This window comes from Scleropages formosus, chromosome 3, assembly GCF_900964775.1.
Source record: "Scleropages formosus chromosome 3, fSclFor1.1, whole genome shotgun sequence".
NCBI lineage: Eukaryota > Metazoa > Chordata > Actinopteri > Osteoglossiformes > Osteoglossidae > Scleropages > Scleropages formosus.
The window spans coordinates 6,681,762-6,702,159 of NC_041808.1; the positions used below are offsets into that span (position 1 = coordinate 6,681,762).

Here is a 20,398-nt window from a genome sequence, read left to right on the forward strand (position 1 = left end):
GTTAGCTGATCACCATCTGGTGGTGGGTTGGATCAGATGGCTGGGAAAACTGATGGGCAGACATGGTAGACCCAAGCGTTTAGTGAGGGTGTTCTGGGAATGACTGTTGGAGGACCCTGTCCGGAGTGATTTTAACTCGCACCTCTGGGAGAGCTTCTCCCATGTCCTGGAGGAGGTAGGGGACATGAAGTCTGAATGGACCCTGTTCAAAACCTCCCTTGTGGAAGCAGCCAGGCATGGCTGTGGCCAAAAGCTTGTTGGTGTCAGTCACGGCGGCAACCCAAGAACACGCTGGTGGACACCTCTAGTGAGGGAAGCCGTCGAGCTGAAGAAAGAGGCCTTGAGGGCCTGGTTGGCTCTGGGGACTCCTGACTCAGCAGGCAGGTACTGGCAAGCAAAAAAGGCAGCAGTGGGTATGGTTGCAGAAGCAAAATCCCCCTCCAAGGAGAGAATTTGCCTCAGGTGGAGGAGTTTAAGCATCTTGGGGTCTTGTTCACGAGTGAGGGGAGAAGGGAGCATGAGATCGGCCACAGACTGGGAGCAGCGGCAGCAGTAATGCAGTAGCTGTACCGGGCTGTAGTAGTGAAGGGGGAGTGGAGCCATAAGGCAAAGCTCTCTATTTACCGGGCGATCTACGTCCCTACCCTCACCTATGGTAATGAACTCTGGGTAATGACCGAAAGAATAAGATTGCGGATACAAGCGGCTGAAATGAGTTTTCTCTGCAGGATGTTGGGACTCTCCGTGACAGGGTAAGGAGTTTGTAAATCTCAAGTCAAAGTACCTTGATCAGGGCACTAGAGCAGGAGGTGGGATTTGAACCTGGGGCCTTCTGAGGCTAAAAGTGGTGGCACTAACCACTATGGCACCTGCTGGGCTAACTAGATGCAACATGTAGGTGATCATTTTTAACTGTCCAGTGACACTTGAATTCATGAGTAAGGGAAGGGAAAAAGCAGAGACGAGATCCTGTGGCCACCAAAACAGACACCCTCCATTCCCTGGCTGCGCCTAGAAATTCTATCCATGAAGATAATGAACAGAATCAGTGACAAAGGGCAGCCCTGGCGGAGTCCAACATGCACCGGGAACAGGTCTGACTTACTGCCGGCAATGCGAACCAAGCTCCTGCTCTGGTCATACAGGGAATGAACAGCCTGTAGCAGCGAGCCCTGAACCCCATAATCCCGAAGTACCTCCCACAGGATACCACGAGGGACACGGTCGAATGCCTTCTCCAGGTCCACAAAACACATATGGACTGGTTGGGCAAACTCCCATGAACTCTCCAACACCCTAGTGAGGGTATAGAGCTGGTCCAGTGTTCCACGGCCAGGGCAAAAAGCGCATTGCTCCTCCTGAATCCGAGGTTCGACTATCGGTCGGATTCTCCTTTCCAGTACCCTGGCATAGACTTTCCCAGGGAGTCTAAGGAGTGTGATCCCCCTATAATTGGAACACAATCTCCAGTCCCCCTTCTTAAAAAGAGGGACCATCACCCCGGTCTGCCAGTCCAGAGGCACCGTTCCCGAGCTCCACGCAATGCTGCAGAGGCGTGTCAGCCAAGACAGCCCCACAACATCCAGAGACTTGAGAAACTCGGGGCGGATCTCATCCACCCCTGGAGCCTTGCCACTGAGGAGTTTTTTGACTACCTCAGCAACTTCAGCCAGGGTAATGGACGAGTCCCCCTCCGAGTTCCCGGCCTCAGCTTCCTCTACGGAAGGCGTGTCAGAGGGATTGAGGAGATCTTCAAAGTACTCCTTCCACCGCCCGAGGACATCCTCAGTTGAGGTCAGCAGTGCACCACTTCCATTGTAAACAGTGTTGGCGGAACACTGCTTCTCCCTTCTGAGTCGCCGGACGGTTTGCCAGAATCTCTTTGAGGCCGACCGAAAGTCTTCCTCCATGGACTCACCGAACTCCTCCCAGGCCCGAGTTTTTGCCGCGGCGATTGCCAGAGCTGCGTTCCGTCTGGCCCGCCGGTACCCATCAGCTGCCTCAGGAGTCCCATGAGCCAGCCAGGCCCGATAGAACTCCTTCTTCAGCTTGACGGCATCCCTTACCTCCGGTGTCTACCACCGTGTTCGGGGATTGCCGCCGCGACAGGCGCCGGAGACTTTACGGCCGCAGCTCCGAACCGCCGCCCCGACAATGGAGGTGTGGAACATAGTCCATTCGGACTCAATGTCCCCAGTCTCCCTCGGGACCTGGTTGAAGCTCTGTCGGAGGTGGGAGTTGAAGACCTCTCTGACAGGGGCCTCCGCCAAACGTTCCCAACAGACCCTCACTATGCGTTTGGGCCTGCCAGGTCTGTCCAGCTTTTTCCCCCGCCATCGAATCCAACTCACCACCAGGTGGTGATCAGTTGACAGCTCAGCCCCTCTCTTCATCTGAGTGTCCAAGATATATGGCCGAAAATCAGAAGAAACGACTACAAAGTCGATCATCGACCTCCAACCTAGGGTGTCCTGGTGCCAAGTGCACTGATTGACAGCCTTATGCATGAACATGGTGTTCGTTATGGGCAAACCGTGACTAGCACAGAAATCCAATAACAACCCACCGCTCGGGTTCAGATCAGGGAGGCCGTTCCTCCCAATCACGCCCCTCCAGGTATCACTGTCGCTGCCCACGTGGGCGTTAAAGTCCCCCAGCAGAACGACAGAGTCCCCAGTGGGAGCGCTTTCCAGCACGCCCCCCAGGGACTCTAAAAAGGCCGGGTACTCTGCACTGCCACTAGGCGCATAAGCACAAACGACAGTGAGAGACTGTTCCCTGACCTGAAGGCGCAGGGAGACGACCCTCTCGTTCACCGGGGTAGACTCCAACACATGGCGGCTGAACTGGGGGGCTATTAATAAGCCCACACCCGCCCGCCGCCTCTCACCCTGGGCAATGCCAGAATAGTGGAGAGTACACCCTTGCTCGAGAAGAGTGGTTCCAGAACCCAAGCTGTGAGTGGAAGTGAGCCCGACTATATCTAGACAGTATCTCTGAACCTCCTGCACTAGCTCAGGCTCCTTCCCCACCAGTGAGGTGACATTCCAAGTCCCAAAAGCTAGAGTTGGCGCCCGAGGTTTGGGTCGGCCGGGCACTCGGCCCCGACCACCATCCAAATCACAACGCACTGGCCCCTTACGGTCTCTCCGGCAGGTGGTGAGCCCACCGAAGAGCGGCTCCACATCATGGCTTTGAGCTGAGCCCGGCCAGGCCCCGTGGGCATAGACCTGGCCACCAGGCGCTCGCATGCGAGCCCCCCCCCCCCCCAGGCCTGGCTCCAGGGTGGGGCCCTGGTGACCTCATAACGGGCAGGGTACACGAGAACCTTGATTTTACAGTCATAAGGGGGTTTTGAACAATAAATAGAAATAAATTGGGCCATTCCCTGAAGTCAAAATATAAATGGAAGATGTCTTTTGTTGAGGAGGATCCAGCAAGTTCATTCCAAAAGAGTAAAGGAGTACAAAGTTTATAAGAAATAACTCTGAAAATGACACAGATTTTAGCAGAATGCTGTGTTTGATTTGTGACAACACCTGTTAAGTGCGCAACCAAATCGCAGAATATAGCAGTTTTGTCATGGACACTGATGTGTAAATCTCACTGTTTTATACATTTTATTTAGCATTTTCTCACGTGCACGCCCACACCTGTACCGCAATCAGGCACCTGATTTAAAAGATCCTACTCAGCTGAGTCCTTGCACTCGGGGAATCTCACTGAAACAACCAGCCCCCTTTGTGTTCTTGTCCCAATCTCCTTCATTCCTCACCCCAGTTCTTCATTCCCTGGCTTCAGACAATTCGCCTCATCTCCTGACTACGTCCACGGATCCTTGCTCCCACTCTGACCGTCAATCGACCGACTCTTCGCCAGTCCCTGACAACGAGGACTCGCCTGACCCCTCGGTTCTTGCCAAACAATCCTTCACTTGGGTTTAGCTGTTCCCATGTCCTCTGTTCCGCTTGACACTGTCACGCCTTTCACCTCAGCAGCGAGGAACACCTGCGGCTGATCAGGGTCCAGACGCATAGAAGGACAGCCTGGAGCGCAGAACGCTGCGAAACCACATTCAGCCTTACTGTTCACTAGTGCTTCACACACCGCCCTGTTTACCTTTCCTGACTTCCCTGTCCTAACTCCTGTTCCTCGACCCTCTTCCTCCTCACTCTCCTCGTCTTCTTCGTTTCCTTCGACCCATCGCCTGATCTTCAACTCACGGTTTTCAGAATCTCCTCGTAACGACGTCTGCTCCTTGGTGACCCTTGCTAGTTTCCTGACCACGACCTTCGGATCCTCCCATTACCTTGTGCGCCCCTGCGCTGCACTTAGGTCTGATGACCCACTTTCTGGACAGAAACATGACAGACACATTTTTATCAGAAGTCAGAAATATTCAATAAAAATCAACAATGTAATATTTGGATCATAATCAAATTTGGATCGAACAGTAAGAAAACAGCTGTTTATTGCCAAAATATTCCTAATGGTTTAATTTTGTGACACTGGTCCTAGGAACAGTGTGAAGTTCTCATCTGGTGTTATCCGAAGTACAGCACAGTATTGCACTGAAGATAGGAGGTAAAGAAATAGTCTCAGAAATTCAAATTCAGTTAATTAATTAAAGGCACAAATGCCCAAAACAACAATAACACACAACACAATACCAAAAAGAGTGCATATAGCATTGCACAGCCATATAAAAAAAGAAAAGAGCAACATCAGGGGTATAGATTACAGCACAAATATGTTCTGTGAGAAAAGATTACACTTCATTTTTTTATTTTTACATTTTGAAACTACTTGTGAAAAAGCCTTTACATTTAACTTAAAGTGTTGAAAGGCAGGACTCTTCCCTGACCATTTTGTTCTGTGTATGTAGTAAACGTACTAATATGACAAGTCAATTACTGTAGTAATTACAGTAAATTACTGTAATTGTATAATAATTTTACAATAATTGCATCTATACTTTTTTTAATGTAATTAAAGTTTGTCATCACACCTATTTCTTTAAAATAAAATATTTCCCTTTTGAGGGGGTGCGGTGGCGCAGTGGGTTAGACCGCAGTCCTACTCTTCGGTGGGTCTGGGGTTCGAGTCCCACTTGGGGTGCCTTGCGGCGGACTGGCGTCCCGTCCTGGGTGCGTCCCCTTCCCCCTCTGGCCTTACGCCCTGTGTTGCCGGGTAGGCTCCGGTTCCCCGTGACCCCGTAAGGGACAAGCGGTTCTGAAAATGTGTGTGTGTGTGTATTTCCCTTTTTTAAAATATTACATCCGAAGTGTTTTTACCAGGGGGCATAACCAAAATAAACGTTGAATTATTTCAGGGGTACTTTCACAAGAAGCGAATTGATCATTTATATTCATCTTAATTCTTTGGACAACAAACATTTTTACTGGGTCATTTACATTCATCTTGATTCTTTGGACAACAAAGGTTTTTACTGGGTAAATTTAATGGAGTAATTTATATTAAACCTCCCTAACTTTAGTAGTTATACAGTATTTATTGGGGATCATCCAGATTTTTTCCAATCAATCTGCCTCCCAAGTGAGGACTTCCAGTATCTTGTAACCCAAGGATATTGTCAACATACAGTATAAATCTTAGAAATGTGTTATTATATCCACGACTCAGATATCCTTTCCTTGCAATCTGATATGTGATTTAAATTCTACTAATGTTTCAAAAAGATGATTACTGTAATTTTGGAACAACATCAATATTTCTTTAGGAATGACATTAATTACAATAAAATATTGATCAGAATTAAAAGACGGTTTGTATCAACAAAGTCAAGGTAATTAGATGTTTCACTATCAGGATTTATTAGTTTAACCAAAATTATGCCAGTTTAAACCCAGTTTTCAAAAAATAAAGTTTTATTTCTAACTTTTATATACCTATTGTGGGGAAAACTTAAGCTTATACCTAAGAGTCCATGTAAGAAGTACATGCTTATGAAATCTAGCAAGTTTCAAAGGGTTTTTTCCAATATCAAAATTACATTTAAGTAAAAATTCTATATACCAACTTTTTATAAAAATTTTAATTGTTATATTTTAGATATGTAGACTATATACAATACACACACACACACACTGTCTAAAACCACTTGTCCCAAGTGGGGTTGCGGCGAACCGAAGCCTAACCCCGGCAACACAGGGCACAAGGCCGGAGGGGGAGGGATACACCTGGAAGGGGATGCTAGTCCATTGCAAGGCACCCTAAGCAGGAGTCAAACCCCAGACCCACCAGAGAGCAGGCCCCAGCCAAACACGCTGTGCTGCCACGCCCCCTCCTGTATACAATATACTTTGGTTCTTTTTAAAACTTTTTTTTATCCTTTTTATTTTAAAAATGGCATTAGATCTCCAAAAGAGTATATATACTTCCTATGATAATAAAGTTTTTTCCACCCAAAAATTTTAAAAAGTTTAGAATTGATTGTCATAATACATGAATACCAGTGAGGTATATACTACTCTAGATTCGCTTTCTGACATCCCAGGGTACTTCTGGAAGAGTGGAACCTAACCCAACCCTGATGAATGTGCTATCCCCAGTCCTAAACAAAATATTCTCATTTAGACACCAGAATAATGTTAATAATGCTTTTTACAGAAGAGTTTCTGGTTACAGTCAGCTATTATAACTATATGTAAATGTAATATGTAAATATTCATCCCCTATATTATACAGTTTGTCCTGGTACTGTGATTTGCACTATTTTATTGTATCGTCTTTGCACTGTTGCATTTATTTTGCACTCCTGTATTGCTTTTCCCTCTGTTATCTTTTCCTACACTATTGTTTTGTATTGCTTCTTGTTTGGTTATATCAAAAGGACTCTGATCCTGCTGTAATGACTGCAGTCTCCATAGCTGTTGATCTGTTGCAGTTTCCACTGTCAGATTTGTGAATCCACAATGATCTGAGGATAAAATGTGAAAAGGATATGTTAGTGTCTTTTGGTGCAATATTACAATACCAGTGATAAGTTTGAGGAAACTTACCTGAAACCAGGATTATTGGCATTTTAAACTGTGTAAACTTGTCTATAAAAACCAGGCAATGCTGCTTGGAAGTATGTGAACCCTATAGGAATGGTCATTATTCTTGTATATAATATTAAAATTAACCCATAATATCAAAATATTAAATCTTAAAATAAACTTATAACATGAAAAATGATTATGATTTACACACCTGATTCTACTTAGCTACTTGTTTAACCAATACAACTTGGGGTTCACCTGCACTACTTCTGTATTTCTATTATACACATGATTTTCTCTGAACCAACAAATGGAATTAGTAATTACACACCTATTATGCCAGATGAGAAAGAGTGGTTTTGATTACATTATGGTTTTGTAGTAAAACGAAGGGGCACAAGATTTTCACATACTTTCAAACAGCACTATATATTTCAATGTATGATCTTCATACTTATAGCAAGCAGACAAAATGAAAATTGTAAATGTCTGCAATGAGCTGGTATCTCGTTAGAGGTCTACAGTCCAGTATGCTTCCAGAATAGACTCCAATCTGCTGCCACCCTGCCTTAGGATAAGTGGTTCTGATAGTGAGTGAGAAAAGTCCAAAGTAAACTTGAAAATTTTGTATGTTTAAAAAGTATTATTACCCAGGACAGGAGGATTTCAGTTTGATTTAAGTCTGAAATGTTTTGGCATTATGATACCCTGCTGTCCTAAATAGTGTGGAAGTGAAACTCCACCGGTAATCTGGTCTTCCTTTGTTGTCTGGTGTGATGTGTTAATTAGAGGTTAACAGGGGTATGTGACTCATAAAAGCATCACCTGTGTATGTTGGGTTGTTATGAAGAACAAGTGTCTCCCAGTGAAACACCGCTCAGCAGATTCTCAATCATCTGAAATAAAATCAGAAAGAGGCTGGATAACAGTATTATTTTCATTACATAAGAAATTGTCAGGAATAATAAGTTCACCTGCATTGAAAGCATGGTACAGAGGTTTCATAGTAGTTAGGTAAGAAGACAGAAAAATAGATTACCGTCTGTATCAGCTGAGGATCTTTGGGATTCAGCTGTAGACCTTTGCTAGTCACATGAACCCTCAAGAACACCTTATATGCTGCAGTAAACATATTGAAAAAGAATTCACATGTGTGGTCTGAATCTTGATTCAAACATTATTTGCACATGATAATATATGATTGTTCCCTTGAACATCAAGCTCATCTGCTAAATTGTGCACTGATTTAATGGAAAACTACTTATAACCCTCCTTTTGGTTTAAGTCAACATTTCCTTCATCTTCATGACACTGGAGGAAATTCTTAATTTCATAAAAGCCTATGAAGTGTAAAAAGAAATTTAATTATTGTGTCTTTTAGGTAAAAATGTTACCTTTGACACAGCTGCCATCTGTCTGAAACACCCAGCGACCATTGACATTGACATTTTTGCTGAAAGTCAACCCTGCGATTGAAGTAGAGCTCAATATATTGTAGTGGTGTGCTGAATCTGCTGTGTTATAGCCAGCCTGAACATAAGACAGACAGAAAGACAAACCGTTTAGATATTTTATGGACTAAAATCATTAAGACTGATCAAAAATGTGGCATAAATTTGCTAATAATGTTACAAAAATTTAAGTGTAAATATCATGCTTACCTCTGCATATGAAATTACATCTGAGATCCGACCATAGTTGAACAGTACAAAGGACAGATCCCCATTTGAGACCAGAACCACCTGGAAGGAGGTTTCCTAAAAAGAGATGTATATGTTTGGGTACTGGAATTTGTTCTGGAATTCCTCATTAACAAAATCATTGTAAAGAATAATGCTTGAACATCGCTGAGGGTAGCTGGTCCATTTCTGGGACTGGAATTAAGAACCTTATGAACAGAATTTCAAATTCATCAAAAATTTTTGTTTTCCTCTATGTTTATATCCATTAATGTGCACATTTATCGATATAAAGCACACCAAAAAGATTACAGAACAGGTCATATTTTTCTGTTGAAGAGTATAGAATATAACCAGCTCATTTCTGGGACTGAAATAGTAACCAGAAGCTGAGAAGTCTTAAGACTTTGTTTGAATATAAATATCATAAAAAGATTTCTTTCTTGATTCTTTACTCAGGACTCTCAATCTTCTTTTAATCTGAAGCAACGACAGATTTCTTTGCTATTTCAAGGTGCAGTGCCAAGGAGTAGCGTTTTTACCGTGTCCATGTTGTAGAAGGCCACACTGTCCCATGTGGCAATGAAGACCCAGGTAGCAGTGAAGTTCAGCTGAGGAAAGTACTGGTTTATGTCACTTGTGGCCCGTTGGAGATCACTGCCACTGGTCACTTGACGGTAAGAGATGATGCCACTTTTTGTGGTGTTCCAGTTACTCCATAAAGGAGCAATGACATCATAGCCAGACTGAAACATTGAAGAGTATGGACTGCTCACTGGTTGATCAAAGGTCAGGAAACCATTGTTGTTCACCTGAAATAAAAGAACAAATAAACGGGTGATGCTCTTAAATGTGCGGTAATATATATCTGTGCACCGTGTGAAGTAAGAAAAGAAGTACAAATGTACTTGAAAGTCTCAAGTACAATTGCTTGAGACTTTCATGTCTGCAGTTATGTCTCCATCTCTTCATGTAATGCATAAATTGTTGTACTTTTGCTGAGATGTATGTCGCTTTGGACAAAAGCGTCTGCTAAATGAATACATGTAAATGTAAATGTAATACAAAGAACATGGAGCGAAGAGACACGCTGAGTGTGTTCTCGTAAGGAAAACTGAATTAGTGCAGAACTCAGAACCCTTTAATACCAGTATTCAGCATATTGGAATGGGTTGTGGTTTGGTGCTGAACATGAAACAACAGCACGACGCAATAACAATATACTGGACAATTACCATGTCAAGTAATAGATAAGACAACAACACGATGGCAAACTGAAGTACTACATTACCTGTTAAAGCTATTAAAAAAAAATCGGAAGAAAGCGAGAATGCGGAGAAAAAAATTTTTTAAGGAAAGTTTGAAATAAGTTCTAATGTAGTGTTCTTGTGGGGGTGCGGTGGCGCAGTGGGTTGGACCGCGGTCCTGCTCTCCGGTGGGTCTGGGGTTCGAGTCCCGCTTGGGGTGCCTTGTGACGGACTGGCGTCCCGTGCTGGGTGTGTCCCCTTCCCCCTCCGGCCTTACGCCCTGTGTTACCGGGTTGGCTCCGGTTCCCCGTAACCCCGTAAGGGACAAGCGGTTCTGAAAATGTGTGTGTGTGTGTGTGTAGTGTTCTTGTTATGAAACGTGTTATGCCACTTACATAAAGTTGGTTGTATGGTTTTCCAAAGTATGGAAACATATTAATTAAGGGGATAGCAGAGGAACTTCCGTCATCCACACTTGGGTTCACTGTGTCTCCATTACTGGGCCCATATGGGTAGAAATTTTCTAAGACAAATGAGAGAAAAGTAAAAATCTCAGACTGCAATGGACTTGTGTCCCATCCATTTACTCAAAGTTCCAACTCAGGTTAGTTTTTAGGACACAACGCTAACTTATCCAATAAAATAAACTGCATAATTAATATTGAAAACTTGCTTCTTAAACCCATCATATCAGTAAAAATATTTACCTTGGAAGAGACAATCATTCAGACAGTAATCGGTGCGAAACACCCAGCGACCCGATGTGTTGACATTACTCGTGAAAGACAAGTCGGTGATGTTGCCTTGGAATGATTCGGCCATACTGAAGTAATTTGATGAATTTAATGAGTCATATCCAACCTAAAAAAAAGAACATTAATAAAATCAAAACCAGGATGTTTTGTTTACTTCACTGCCAGAAACGGTCAACAGTTCGATCAACCAATGGGAACAGTAACGAATTAGTACTTCTATGGACTGTAGTATAATCTTGACAGTTATACCTTGTCAGGTCCGCACACGTCCTGCGTCACCACAGTACAATGGTCAGGAGGGGTGGGGGGAGCCATTGATACTTGGAACCCCAGAGGATTAATTGTCTCCCTTCTTCTTTCAAGTTGGGATGGGGAATTTTTTGAATTTCTCTCCAATGTTGTCAGCTGACTTAATGTATTGTTAATTATGTATGTTATATGTGTTATTTTTCAGTAACATTATTTAGCATTCTAACTTTGTTCAGTGCTCAGTGTCACTGGTGAGCAGTGTTCTGTAAAAACTAATTGAATTTACTTGAATTGTGTCTTCATCCGAATTTCTGAATCTTGTGCAGCACACAAATATATAATACTACCATGTTCACATTTTTCGTGTTTTAATGCAGTAACTAAGTTATAACTGTAGCAACAGGCATATCATTATGTTTCTTTCCCCAGACATGTACTTCAATCAAAGAGATGATACTCACACATTATAATTTAATAAATCACAGACTCCTTACCTGGACATTTTCACTAATTGGGGCAAGGTTTCCATAGTTCATCATGACAAATGACATATTCCCATCTGAGACCAGAACAACCTGGAACATGATGTCCTGAGAGGGACAGGAAGGTTGCATAGGTAGATTTTTTTAAAACAAACAAAATTATTATTGCCATCTTCATTGCTGGTCTTACAATTTATATAGCTGATTTAAGGTATGAAGTAATTTTTAAAAAATATTCAGATTCACAAATATAGTAATGATTTTCTCTGTGAATGAACTAGCCATGCTCCATCACAACAAATAAAAATATTGCTTATACAGTCATGTGCCTCTTAATGACATTTCACTTATGACTGACCAAATATATGGCGGTGGTCCCATAAGATTATAATAGAGCTGAAAAATTCTTGTCAACTAGTGACATCATAGCTGTCATAACGTCGTAGCGCAATATGCTTTGTGTTTGTGGTGGTGCTGGTGTAAACAAACATCCTGTGCTGCCAGTCGTATAAAAGTAGAGCACATTCAGTTGTGTACAGTACATAATACTTGATAATGATAAATACCTATGTTACTGGTTTATGTATTTACTATACTGTACTTTTTATCATTAGAGTGTACTCTTTCTACTTATCAAAACGTTTCCTGTAAAACAGTGTGCTGTATTATGCCAGCAGCAGCGTCATAAATCTTGTGTTTACCTCATCTCTTGAGTGTATTGAGGCTATACCATCTAAGCGTGTATAAGTACACTCTGTGATCGAGGCTATACCATCTAGGTGTGTATAAGTACACTCTATGATGTTTGCACAATGACAAAATCGCCTAACAACGCATTCCTCAGAACGTACCCCTGTCATTAAGCGATGCATGTTTGTATACACACGCTACATAGCCAAAGGTATGTGGACACACAAACATCACACCCATGTATGCTTGTTGAATGTTTAATTTCAAAACCATGGGGATTAGTGTCGCTGGTCACCTTTTGCTGCTATTGCAATCCCTTCTCTTCTAGGTAGACTATCCACTGGATTTTGGAACATGGGTGAGAAAATTTGCTTTCATTCAGACACAAGAGTATTAATGAAATCAGGCACTGATATTGAGCGATGGGACTTGACTTGCAGTCGGCTTTCCAATTCATCCCAAAGGAGTTCAATGGGGTTCAGGTCTGGGCTCTAAACAGGCAAGTCTTGTTCTTCTACACAAGACTCAATAAACCATTTCTTTATACAGCGTGCTTTGTGCACAGGGGCATTGTCATGCTGAAACAGAAATCCCCAAGCTGTTGCCTCAAAGTTGGAAGCACACTAATGTCCGGACGTGAAACAAACACAGATGTGTTTTGCTGTTACAACTGGACACAGGTGTAAAGTGCAATGCTTTCAACAGCAGAGTGTTGATACAAGTGTGCAGTGCAGTGCAGTGCATGGGTGACAAGGAGTCAGAGAGACACACAAAGTGTTCTTACATGACTGTATGCTTGATTTTTTGCATCTATTAGTAATGGGTATGGCTGAAACAGCCAAACCTGTTAAGCAGAAAGGGTGCCCACATACTTTTGGCTGTCTAGTGTGTGTGTGTGTGTGTATATATACCTATATATAGCTTTAGCTCTTTCAGAAATAATTCAGTTTCAGCAGATCACCTGACATTTCTTCACCCCAAAAGTGCCCAATATCTCTGAGAAATGCTCCAGAAGATCTGAGAGGACATGTCTTGATAACACAATATATCACACGGTTCTATAGGAAAACTGCTTGTGGAAAATTTTGCTATAGTCTTGGTCCAAAAGCCTGTAGTATTTTGTGTGTGTGTGTGTGAGGTGCTACTGTCCAGCAGAAATGGAAGAAGGCTGATAAGCTACATGGCCACCTGAGCAAGACAGACTGACTCCACCAGAAGGATTTGTGGGGTTCTTACTGGTGTCATCAGTGTGCAGTGTTGTGAACTGTATATTTTGTTTGAGACCTTGTTCTCATTCATATGCACTAAAAGTTGTATGAAGGCTTTGTAAATAGCCTGTAAAAACCCCAGCTGTGTATTATGTGTAAATCATTTTTTTTTTTTTTTGTAAATAAGTGTAAATAGGCAACTGCCTGTTTTTTTTCAGTTACAAGACAGGCTAGATTGGTTTTTTTGGTTTGTTTGATTTGATAGGGTAAGTAGGCATCACTAAGGGCAGGCTTCATTTCTGTTTGTTGTGTTGGTGTGGCACACCCCTGGAGAGACGGCTTATGGGTTGCTTGTGTTCAGTAAAACAGACCACCTTCTTGCAGTGTGAAAGAATTGGTGACCTTCTTTCTGGTGGTAGCTGATCTCAACAACCTTGTGTCACTGCCCAACCCTAGACTGGGCTGTAACAGTTTGCAGACATCAGCAGTGTATACTTTTACATTAAACTAATATCTGACACTTACATTGTCCATTGCTGGTTGATATTCCGGCCAGTTCCATGTGGCAATGAAGACCCAGGTAGCATTGAAGTTCAGTTCAGGAAAGTAATGGTTTATGTCACTAGTGGCCTGTTGGAGGATGCTGCCACTGGTCACTTCACGGAAGCTGCTCACACCTCTTTGGAGACTGTTAATGTCCATCCAGAAAGGAGCAATGATATTATTTATTGAATAGGTTGGGATGGTGGCAGGGTAAGAGGTGGCTAATACTGATCCTAAGCTCAAGAGCCCATTACCATAAACCTACAAGTGGAGAAAAAGAACAATACGAAAATTCTTTTATTAATAAAAATCACACGTTCTAAGTTCCATGAAGCTGGCTACCCTAGAAAAAGCACAGAAAATCCCCTATAACTTGTTACTACTGTGTTTGTGCTGTTTTGTGCCAAGACAATTGAAGCTTGTGCCATTTTTGTTTTTAAGATAATAGAAATTATTAATTGCAGGCTGAGACATCACCCAGCACCCCTATAACAGCCAAATAGATCCGAAACCCGGCTCATTCATTAGTGGTGCTTTTGTGCTTTTTGCGCTGTTGAAAGCATCATTCCATTTCTTTTACTTTTTGAGATATTAATAACTATTAATGAGAAATTATATAGCATTATCATATTTAAACAGGTGTTTAGAAACTGTAAAAGAACAAATTAAAACATTTGCAATGTTTCCACTTACAATTGTTTGATAATATTTGCCACCAAAGAAGGGAAAATTGTTTGTCTGACTCTGACTTGAATAATAATAGTGATAATAATAATAATAATAAAAGTAATAATAATAATTCCAGAATTGCTGTGTATCTCCATTATTTGTGCCAAATGGGTAGAAAGGTCCTGAAAAAGCAGAGTAAAACACAGACTTGGTATTCATTCACAAAATTATATACAATGCAATAGAACAAGGAAAGATTAAAAAAATCACCCAAAGAGATGATGCTACTACTGCTTTAGTGTATAACACTCTACATCGCACTCAGTTCTCCACCTCTCTGATGTCTCCACTGGCTTCCCTTTCTCCGAATTCTGATACTGTCTTGATCATAACCCCTGCTTTGTTTGCCTTTTCTCAGTGGGTCTTTCCTAATGCACAGTGAACAATCGCTCATTATCTTATTTCAAATTTCACTCTCAAACTGTGGCATGAGCTGCCATTTGACATCAGCTGTGCTAAAAGTCCTGTCCTTCTGGCACCTTTGGAAAATTTCTCTTTTCTTGTAACCTTGGACCATCTTAAACACCTTCAGCCACTGCTGCCATCTCACTCTTCTGTTTCCTAGGCTAAAAGCATCTTCTTCCACAGCAAACTACAGTCTGGAATCAACAATCCACACAAACTCTTCTCCACTTTCTCAGTCTACTCTGCTCTTCTCCCCCTCTTTCCTCCTCTCTCGCTGCTGATGATTTTGCGTTGTTCTTCAACAAAACAAAGTTAACTCTATCACAGACAAGTTCTGAGCACTTTCCTAAAGCACAAAGAATTAATATTTTCACTAAGAAATAACTATTTTTTGCAGATTTATTATACCTTTGGTATAATTCATGTTTAACTGAAAGACCCAGCGACCTCCGTCATTGATGTTGCTGCTGAAAGTTAGGTCTGTGTATGAAATTTGATCCAGGATACTGAAGTAAATCATTGAATCAGCAGTGACAAATCCAGCCTGAAAGCAAAAATTAAACAGAATTAAGATTTTTTAAATGCACCACAGTTTGCTCTATAGCAGTGACTGTATTTTAAACATTTTTAAACAGTGAATAGAATTTCTTTAATTATAATTTCCAGATTTTTTAAATATTATGATAAAAAGTGGCCTAAAATACCAGGCAAATATCACAAATGTTTTACAGGTTAACACAAAAAAATTTTCTGCCTACCTGCATATTTGAGATCACAGAAGAGATTCGCCCATAGTTCAACAGTACAAAAGAGAAATTTCCATTTGAAATCAGAACTACCTGGAAAGAGGTTTCCTAGATAAAAAGAAAGATCTGTAAGTCTGGCACTGTGGCTTTCTTTCGGAGGGAAAAATCCCTGCTCATGTTCTTTAAAATTCTAAAATTCTTTCACAGTGACTTTATCTTTTAGTCTTAATAAATCTTTGATTTCTTCAATATGTAAAACCCAACAAACAAGAACAAATCATTTCAGAAGCATTTACTGTGTCCATGTTGCCATAGGCCACGCTGTCCCATGTGGCAATGAAGACCCAGGTAGCAGTGAAGTTCAGCTGAGGAAAGTACTGGTTTATGTCACTGGTGGCCTGTTGGAGATCACTGCCACTGGTCACTTGACGGTAAGAGATGACGCCACTTTTTGTGGTGTTCCAGTAACTCCATAAAGGAGCAATGGTATCATAGCCAGACCCAAACATCGAAGAGTAAGAACTGCTCACTGGTTGATCAAAGGTCAGGAAACCATAGTTGTTCACCTAAAGGAAATGGTAAGAACATGCAAATATATTGTGAATTGCATATTTGTTAAAAAGTTCTATCAATGTGAGAGGGTGGTGTAGTGGGTTGGACTGGGTCCTGCTCTCTGGTGGGTCTGGGGTTCGTGTCCCACTTGGGGTGCCTTGCGACGGACTGGCGTCCCGTCCTGGGTGTGTCCCCTCCCCCTCCGGCCTTACGCCCTGTGTTGCCGGGTTAGGCTCTGGCTCCCCGCGACCCCGTATGAGACAAGCGGTTCAGACAGTGTGTGTGTGTGTGTGTATATCAATGTGAAATCATTTTTTAATAGCAGGCAATATTTTGACAGTGGAATTTTACATTGTCACCATACCATATTTACACAAAAAATGCATGTGCACACACACAGTCTGAAACCACTCCTCCTGAATGGGGTCACGGTGAACTGGAGCCTAACCCAGCAACACCCAGGATGAGACAACAGTCCATCGCAAGGTAACCCAAGCAAGATTTGAACCTCAGACCTACCAGAGAGCAGGACCCAGCCAAACCCACCGCACCATCACACTTCCCTGTTGTATTTTTTAATACTTTAAATAAAGATGTATAAACTCAAAAATGTTATTGTGTTTAGCAACTAATAGAACCACTTACATAAAGTTGATTATGGACCGATCCAAAGAACTGAAAAGTCTCATTTAAGAGAATAACAGAAGAACTTTCATCATCCGCAGCTGGGTTCACTGTGTCTCCATTGTTTGGACCAAATGGGTAAAAGTTTTCTGAGACACATGAAGAATAGAGAAGAAGCTCAGTAATTCAGTTCAGAGATTGTATGTTGCAACAGTTGGAGCAAAGTAATCCCACAGCATGCTATATATGATGTATGGTAGTATACATTTCAAATAATACTATTCAGTGACTGACAATGAAAAACGTAACTAACTAATTAAGATTTTCTGAATTAAGGTCATTCTTAAAAGGCCTTTGGCAAAAAAAAAAAAAAAAAAATCAAATTATCACATAAGAATATTTATATGTGATAATGATATGAAATATTTAATTTTTTAACAAATATATGACACTATGAATGTGATTCTAATTTGAAATGTGTCTAACACTTCTGCAGTTATAAGTATCCAGGGAAACAAAAACTGCCAGATTTCCTAATTAATGTTCAGTCATTTTTGGTTCACTCTACCACATTACAAGTCTGAATTTAGAGTGGTAAAATTAAACACGTATTTATGTATGACCCACCACCACAATTAACCTTTTGGGCCACAAATATTAACTTGTTGACATACAAGTGGTATTCCACTTTAACCAATCCAGTACTGCAAACTAAAAAAAATTTTTACCTTGGAGCAGACAATTATTAGGACAGGAATCAGTGCGAAACACCCAACGACCTGTTACATTCACATTACTGGTGAAAGACAAGCTGGTGATGTTGCTTTCAAAAGACTCGGGCATGCTGAAATAATTAGTTGAATTAATGGTGTCATATCCAACCTTAAACAGAGAAACACATAAATAAATAAATGAGAATTAATTTCGTTGCAAACCAAACTGATTAATGACATGACATTTTTAAGCTTGATAGCCCATCACATTTTGTTTCAAGCAGGCTGGACTTTTGTAATTTTTTTACTGTCGGGTTGTTCCTACCAAACTGTATCCAGGCTACAGTTGGTGCAAAATCCTGCTGCGAGAATTGTCGCTAGAACTAGGAAGTACGGCCACATAACACCGGTATTGAAATCGTTCCATTAGCTCCTGGTTACATTTAGAGTTGAAGGTGCTGAGCAAGCTGGGAAGGCTGGTTTGAAGCGCAGGTCCTTGAGGAAACAGGGTGCTCGGACCAAGAGCATTATTTTCCCGTGTGCCGGTCTTCAAATAAACGTTTGAGATGAACGCTGCCTGTGCGTCCTTTTTCACCCCATCCAAACCTACGGTGCCGCGTGCCGCAGTATTAAACTTATTTCTTCAAGATATGTTACTAACAATTTCTTGTTGAGCATTGTCTCCCTAGAATAAGAAATGAAGAGGCTGGCCGGCCATTACAGAAGCACTCCATGCTGACTGAAGATGATGACTGACCACCATGATGGATGAGGCGTACCTTGCTGAACTGGGAAAACAAGTTACCATGCAGCACCGATGCCTTTGTTACCTGTAATATGATTTAGTAGTTTTATTTAATATAGAATGCCCAGGAGGGGTGGGCAGCCACTGGAAGTTGGACCCCCAGGGGTTCTTTCTCCCTTTCAGTCGGGAGTATTTGTTCTTTTCCTCCGTGGAGACTAGGCTTACTTATAGCTTTATAAAAGCATTAATAATGTATTACGCTAGTCTGTAGTTTCTTTGTTTCCTTATCTGATGTATTTGTTTCTTTGCTCTGTGCTCATGTTCAAGCGCTGTGTCACAGCGTGAGAAGAGCTTTCTATAAAAAATAAATTGAACTGAATTGAATGACAAATATTTGTTGTTTACATGTGATGAAAATTTTGCATGCTAATTATTTTTTGCTAAAATAATTGGTTGAATTAGTTGTATTGAATCCAACCTACAAGAAGTATTTATCATTTATATACAAGAAATTTTACACATATAGGCATGACTGATGTTATTTGATAAGCCCACCCTACTGACAACTTGACATAATTTTCCAACAAAATAGGCATTTATTGAATGATATTACTAGTAATGATCAAGTTGTATTCAATCAGCCACCAAACACACAATGTTTTGCATGAAAAATACTGTAGTATTTTATATTAATTCAAACCATAGTAACAAAGTGCCTTTTTACACCAGAAATGCACCTCAATAAGAGACTTCACACTTATTTAATATATTAACCAAAATAAGGCAGTCTTTGTACCTGGACACTCTGAGTTTTCGGTGCAAGGTTTCCATAATTCATCATGATGAAAGATAAATGTCCATCAGAGACCAAAACCACCTGAAAGATTGTGTTCTAAAAGAGGAAAAAGGATTGTCTTTTGAGAAAAAAAAACTTTAAAAACTCATACACAGAAAAATACTGATGAAATTCTTTTGTTTTATTTTAAAGAATTACTGCAAACTTTGGCAATACTGATCTCGAAAAAAAAATTCAAAATCATAATATATTTCAGTAGAAACACAACAAAATAAATCTTGTAGCATATGCTAAAACTAAATTGTGGGATTTTATCCAGTTTGTTCCTTGTGCAGGTGACAGAGTTTTGGAGGAATAATGCAAGATGAGTATTGGTTATATAATCATTCAGCAGTGTGCACTTATTACAATAACATTCATTATGAAATTGTATTATGTACATACCAGAGTAAATATTTTAAACCATTTATATATGACACTTACGTTGCCCATTGTTGGGTAATATTCCATCACGTTCCATGTGACAATGAAGACCCAGGTAGCGGTGAAGTTCAGCTCAGGAAAGTACTGGTGTAAATCACTAGTGGCCTGTTCAAGGACACTGCCACTGGTCACTTGGCGGTAGGAGACCACGGCGCTTTGTGTGTAATCAGTGAGCAACCAAAAAGGAGCTATGTAATTATTTCTAGAATAGGTTGGGAACTGGACAGGTGTTGTGTAAACATTCTGAGGAAAGGTCAAGTAGCCATAGGGGTAAATCTATAAATAGAGAAAAGGTACAATAAGAAAATGTTTTTCCTAAACAACTTTCTTTCTGATTTCAGTCATTAATTTCAATGTGAGATAATTATTTAGTTCCATTTCCAACCCAGAAAATCAGATGTACACTTAAAAAATAATTTTTGAAAACACTTACATATAGCTGATAGTATTTGCCACCAAAGAAGGGAAAATTAATGGGTGTTCCAGTCTGAGAATAATAACTATAATAATAATACGAATAATAATAGCCGTAGTAATAACTTGGAATGTATTGCTGTGTATCTCCATTGTTGGTGCCAAATGGAAGAAATGGTTCTAAGATAAATAGAATAAAACAGTGTATTGCAGTGTAAATGACAAACAACATCTTATGTGGTGCAATTCACAAAATACTTCACAAAGTGCCAGAGAAAAAAAAAGAAATTCTTGATGGTTCGATTAACTGTTGGGGTTATCTGAGGTTAACTAG

The 20,398-nt window shown here is 41.0% G+C and overlaps 1 protein-coding gene and 1 long non-coding RNA gene across 2 annotated transcripts; both read right to left on the reverse strand.

Annotated features, from left to right (window-relative positions):
* Positions 1-6,699: 6,699 nt before the first annotated feature.
* Positions 6,700-8,119, reverse strand: LOC114910255 (uncharacterized). Its single transcript, XR_003797574.1, has 3 exons — positions 8,044-8,119; positions 7,830-7,900; positions 6,700-6,940 (listed from the first exon to the last, which is right to left on the reverse strand). It is a non-coding gene; the product is annotated as an uncharacterized LOC114910255 (long non-coding RNA).
* Positions 8,120-8,381: 262 nt separating this feature from the next.
* Positions 8,382-20,216, reverse strand: LOC108940429 (uncharacterized). The gene is made up of 16 exons (XM_029250135.1): positions 20,084-20,216; positions 19,651-19,926; positions 19,168-19,263; positions 17,642-17,795; positions 16,935-17,062; positions 16,034-16,303; positions 15,750-15,845; positions 15,400-15,535; positions 14,551-14,708; positions 13,840-14,118; positions 11,429-11,524; positions 10,638-10,791; positions 10,326-10,453; positions 9,226-9,495; positions 8,666-8,761; positions 8,382-8,534 (listed from the first exon to the last, which is right to left on the reverse strand). Exons 2-16 carry the CDS (start codon positions 19,675-19,677, stop codon positions 8,382-8,384), a joined length of 2,241 nt encoding a protein of 746 aa, XP_029105968.1. The 5' UTR covers positions 19,678-19,926; positions 20,084-20,216.
* Between the last annotated feature and the right edge of the window lie 182 nt (positions 20,217-20,398).

What these genes read in the sequence shown, in the direction of transcription:
- LOC108940429 (XM_029250135.1), bottom strand. Translation starts at nt 19,677, where the DNA reads ATGGAATATTACCCAACAATGGGCAAC. An exon ending in GAATGATTGTCTCTTCCAAG is followed by an intron (nt 10,454 to 10,637) that starts GTAAATATTTTT and finishes CATTTGTCTTAG; the next exon opens with AAAATTTCTACCCATATGGG. An exon ending in ATGTAATTTCATATGCAGAG is followed by an intron (nt 8,535 to 8,665) that starts GTAAGCATGATA and finishes TCTTATGTTCAG; the next exon opens with GCTGGCTATAACACAGCAGA.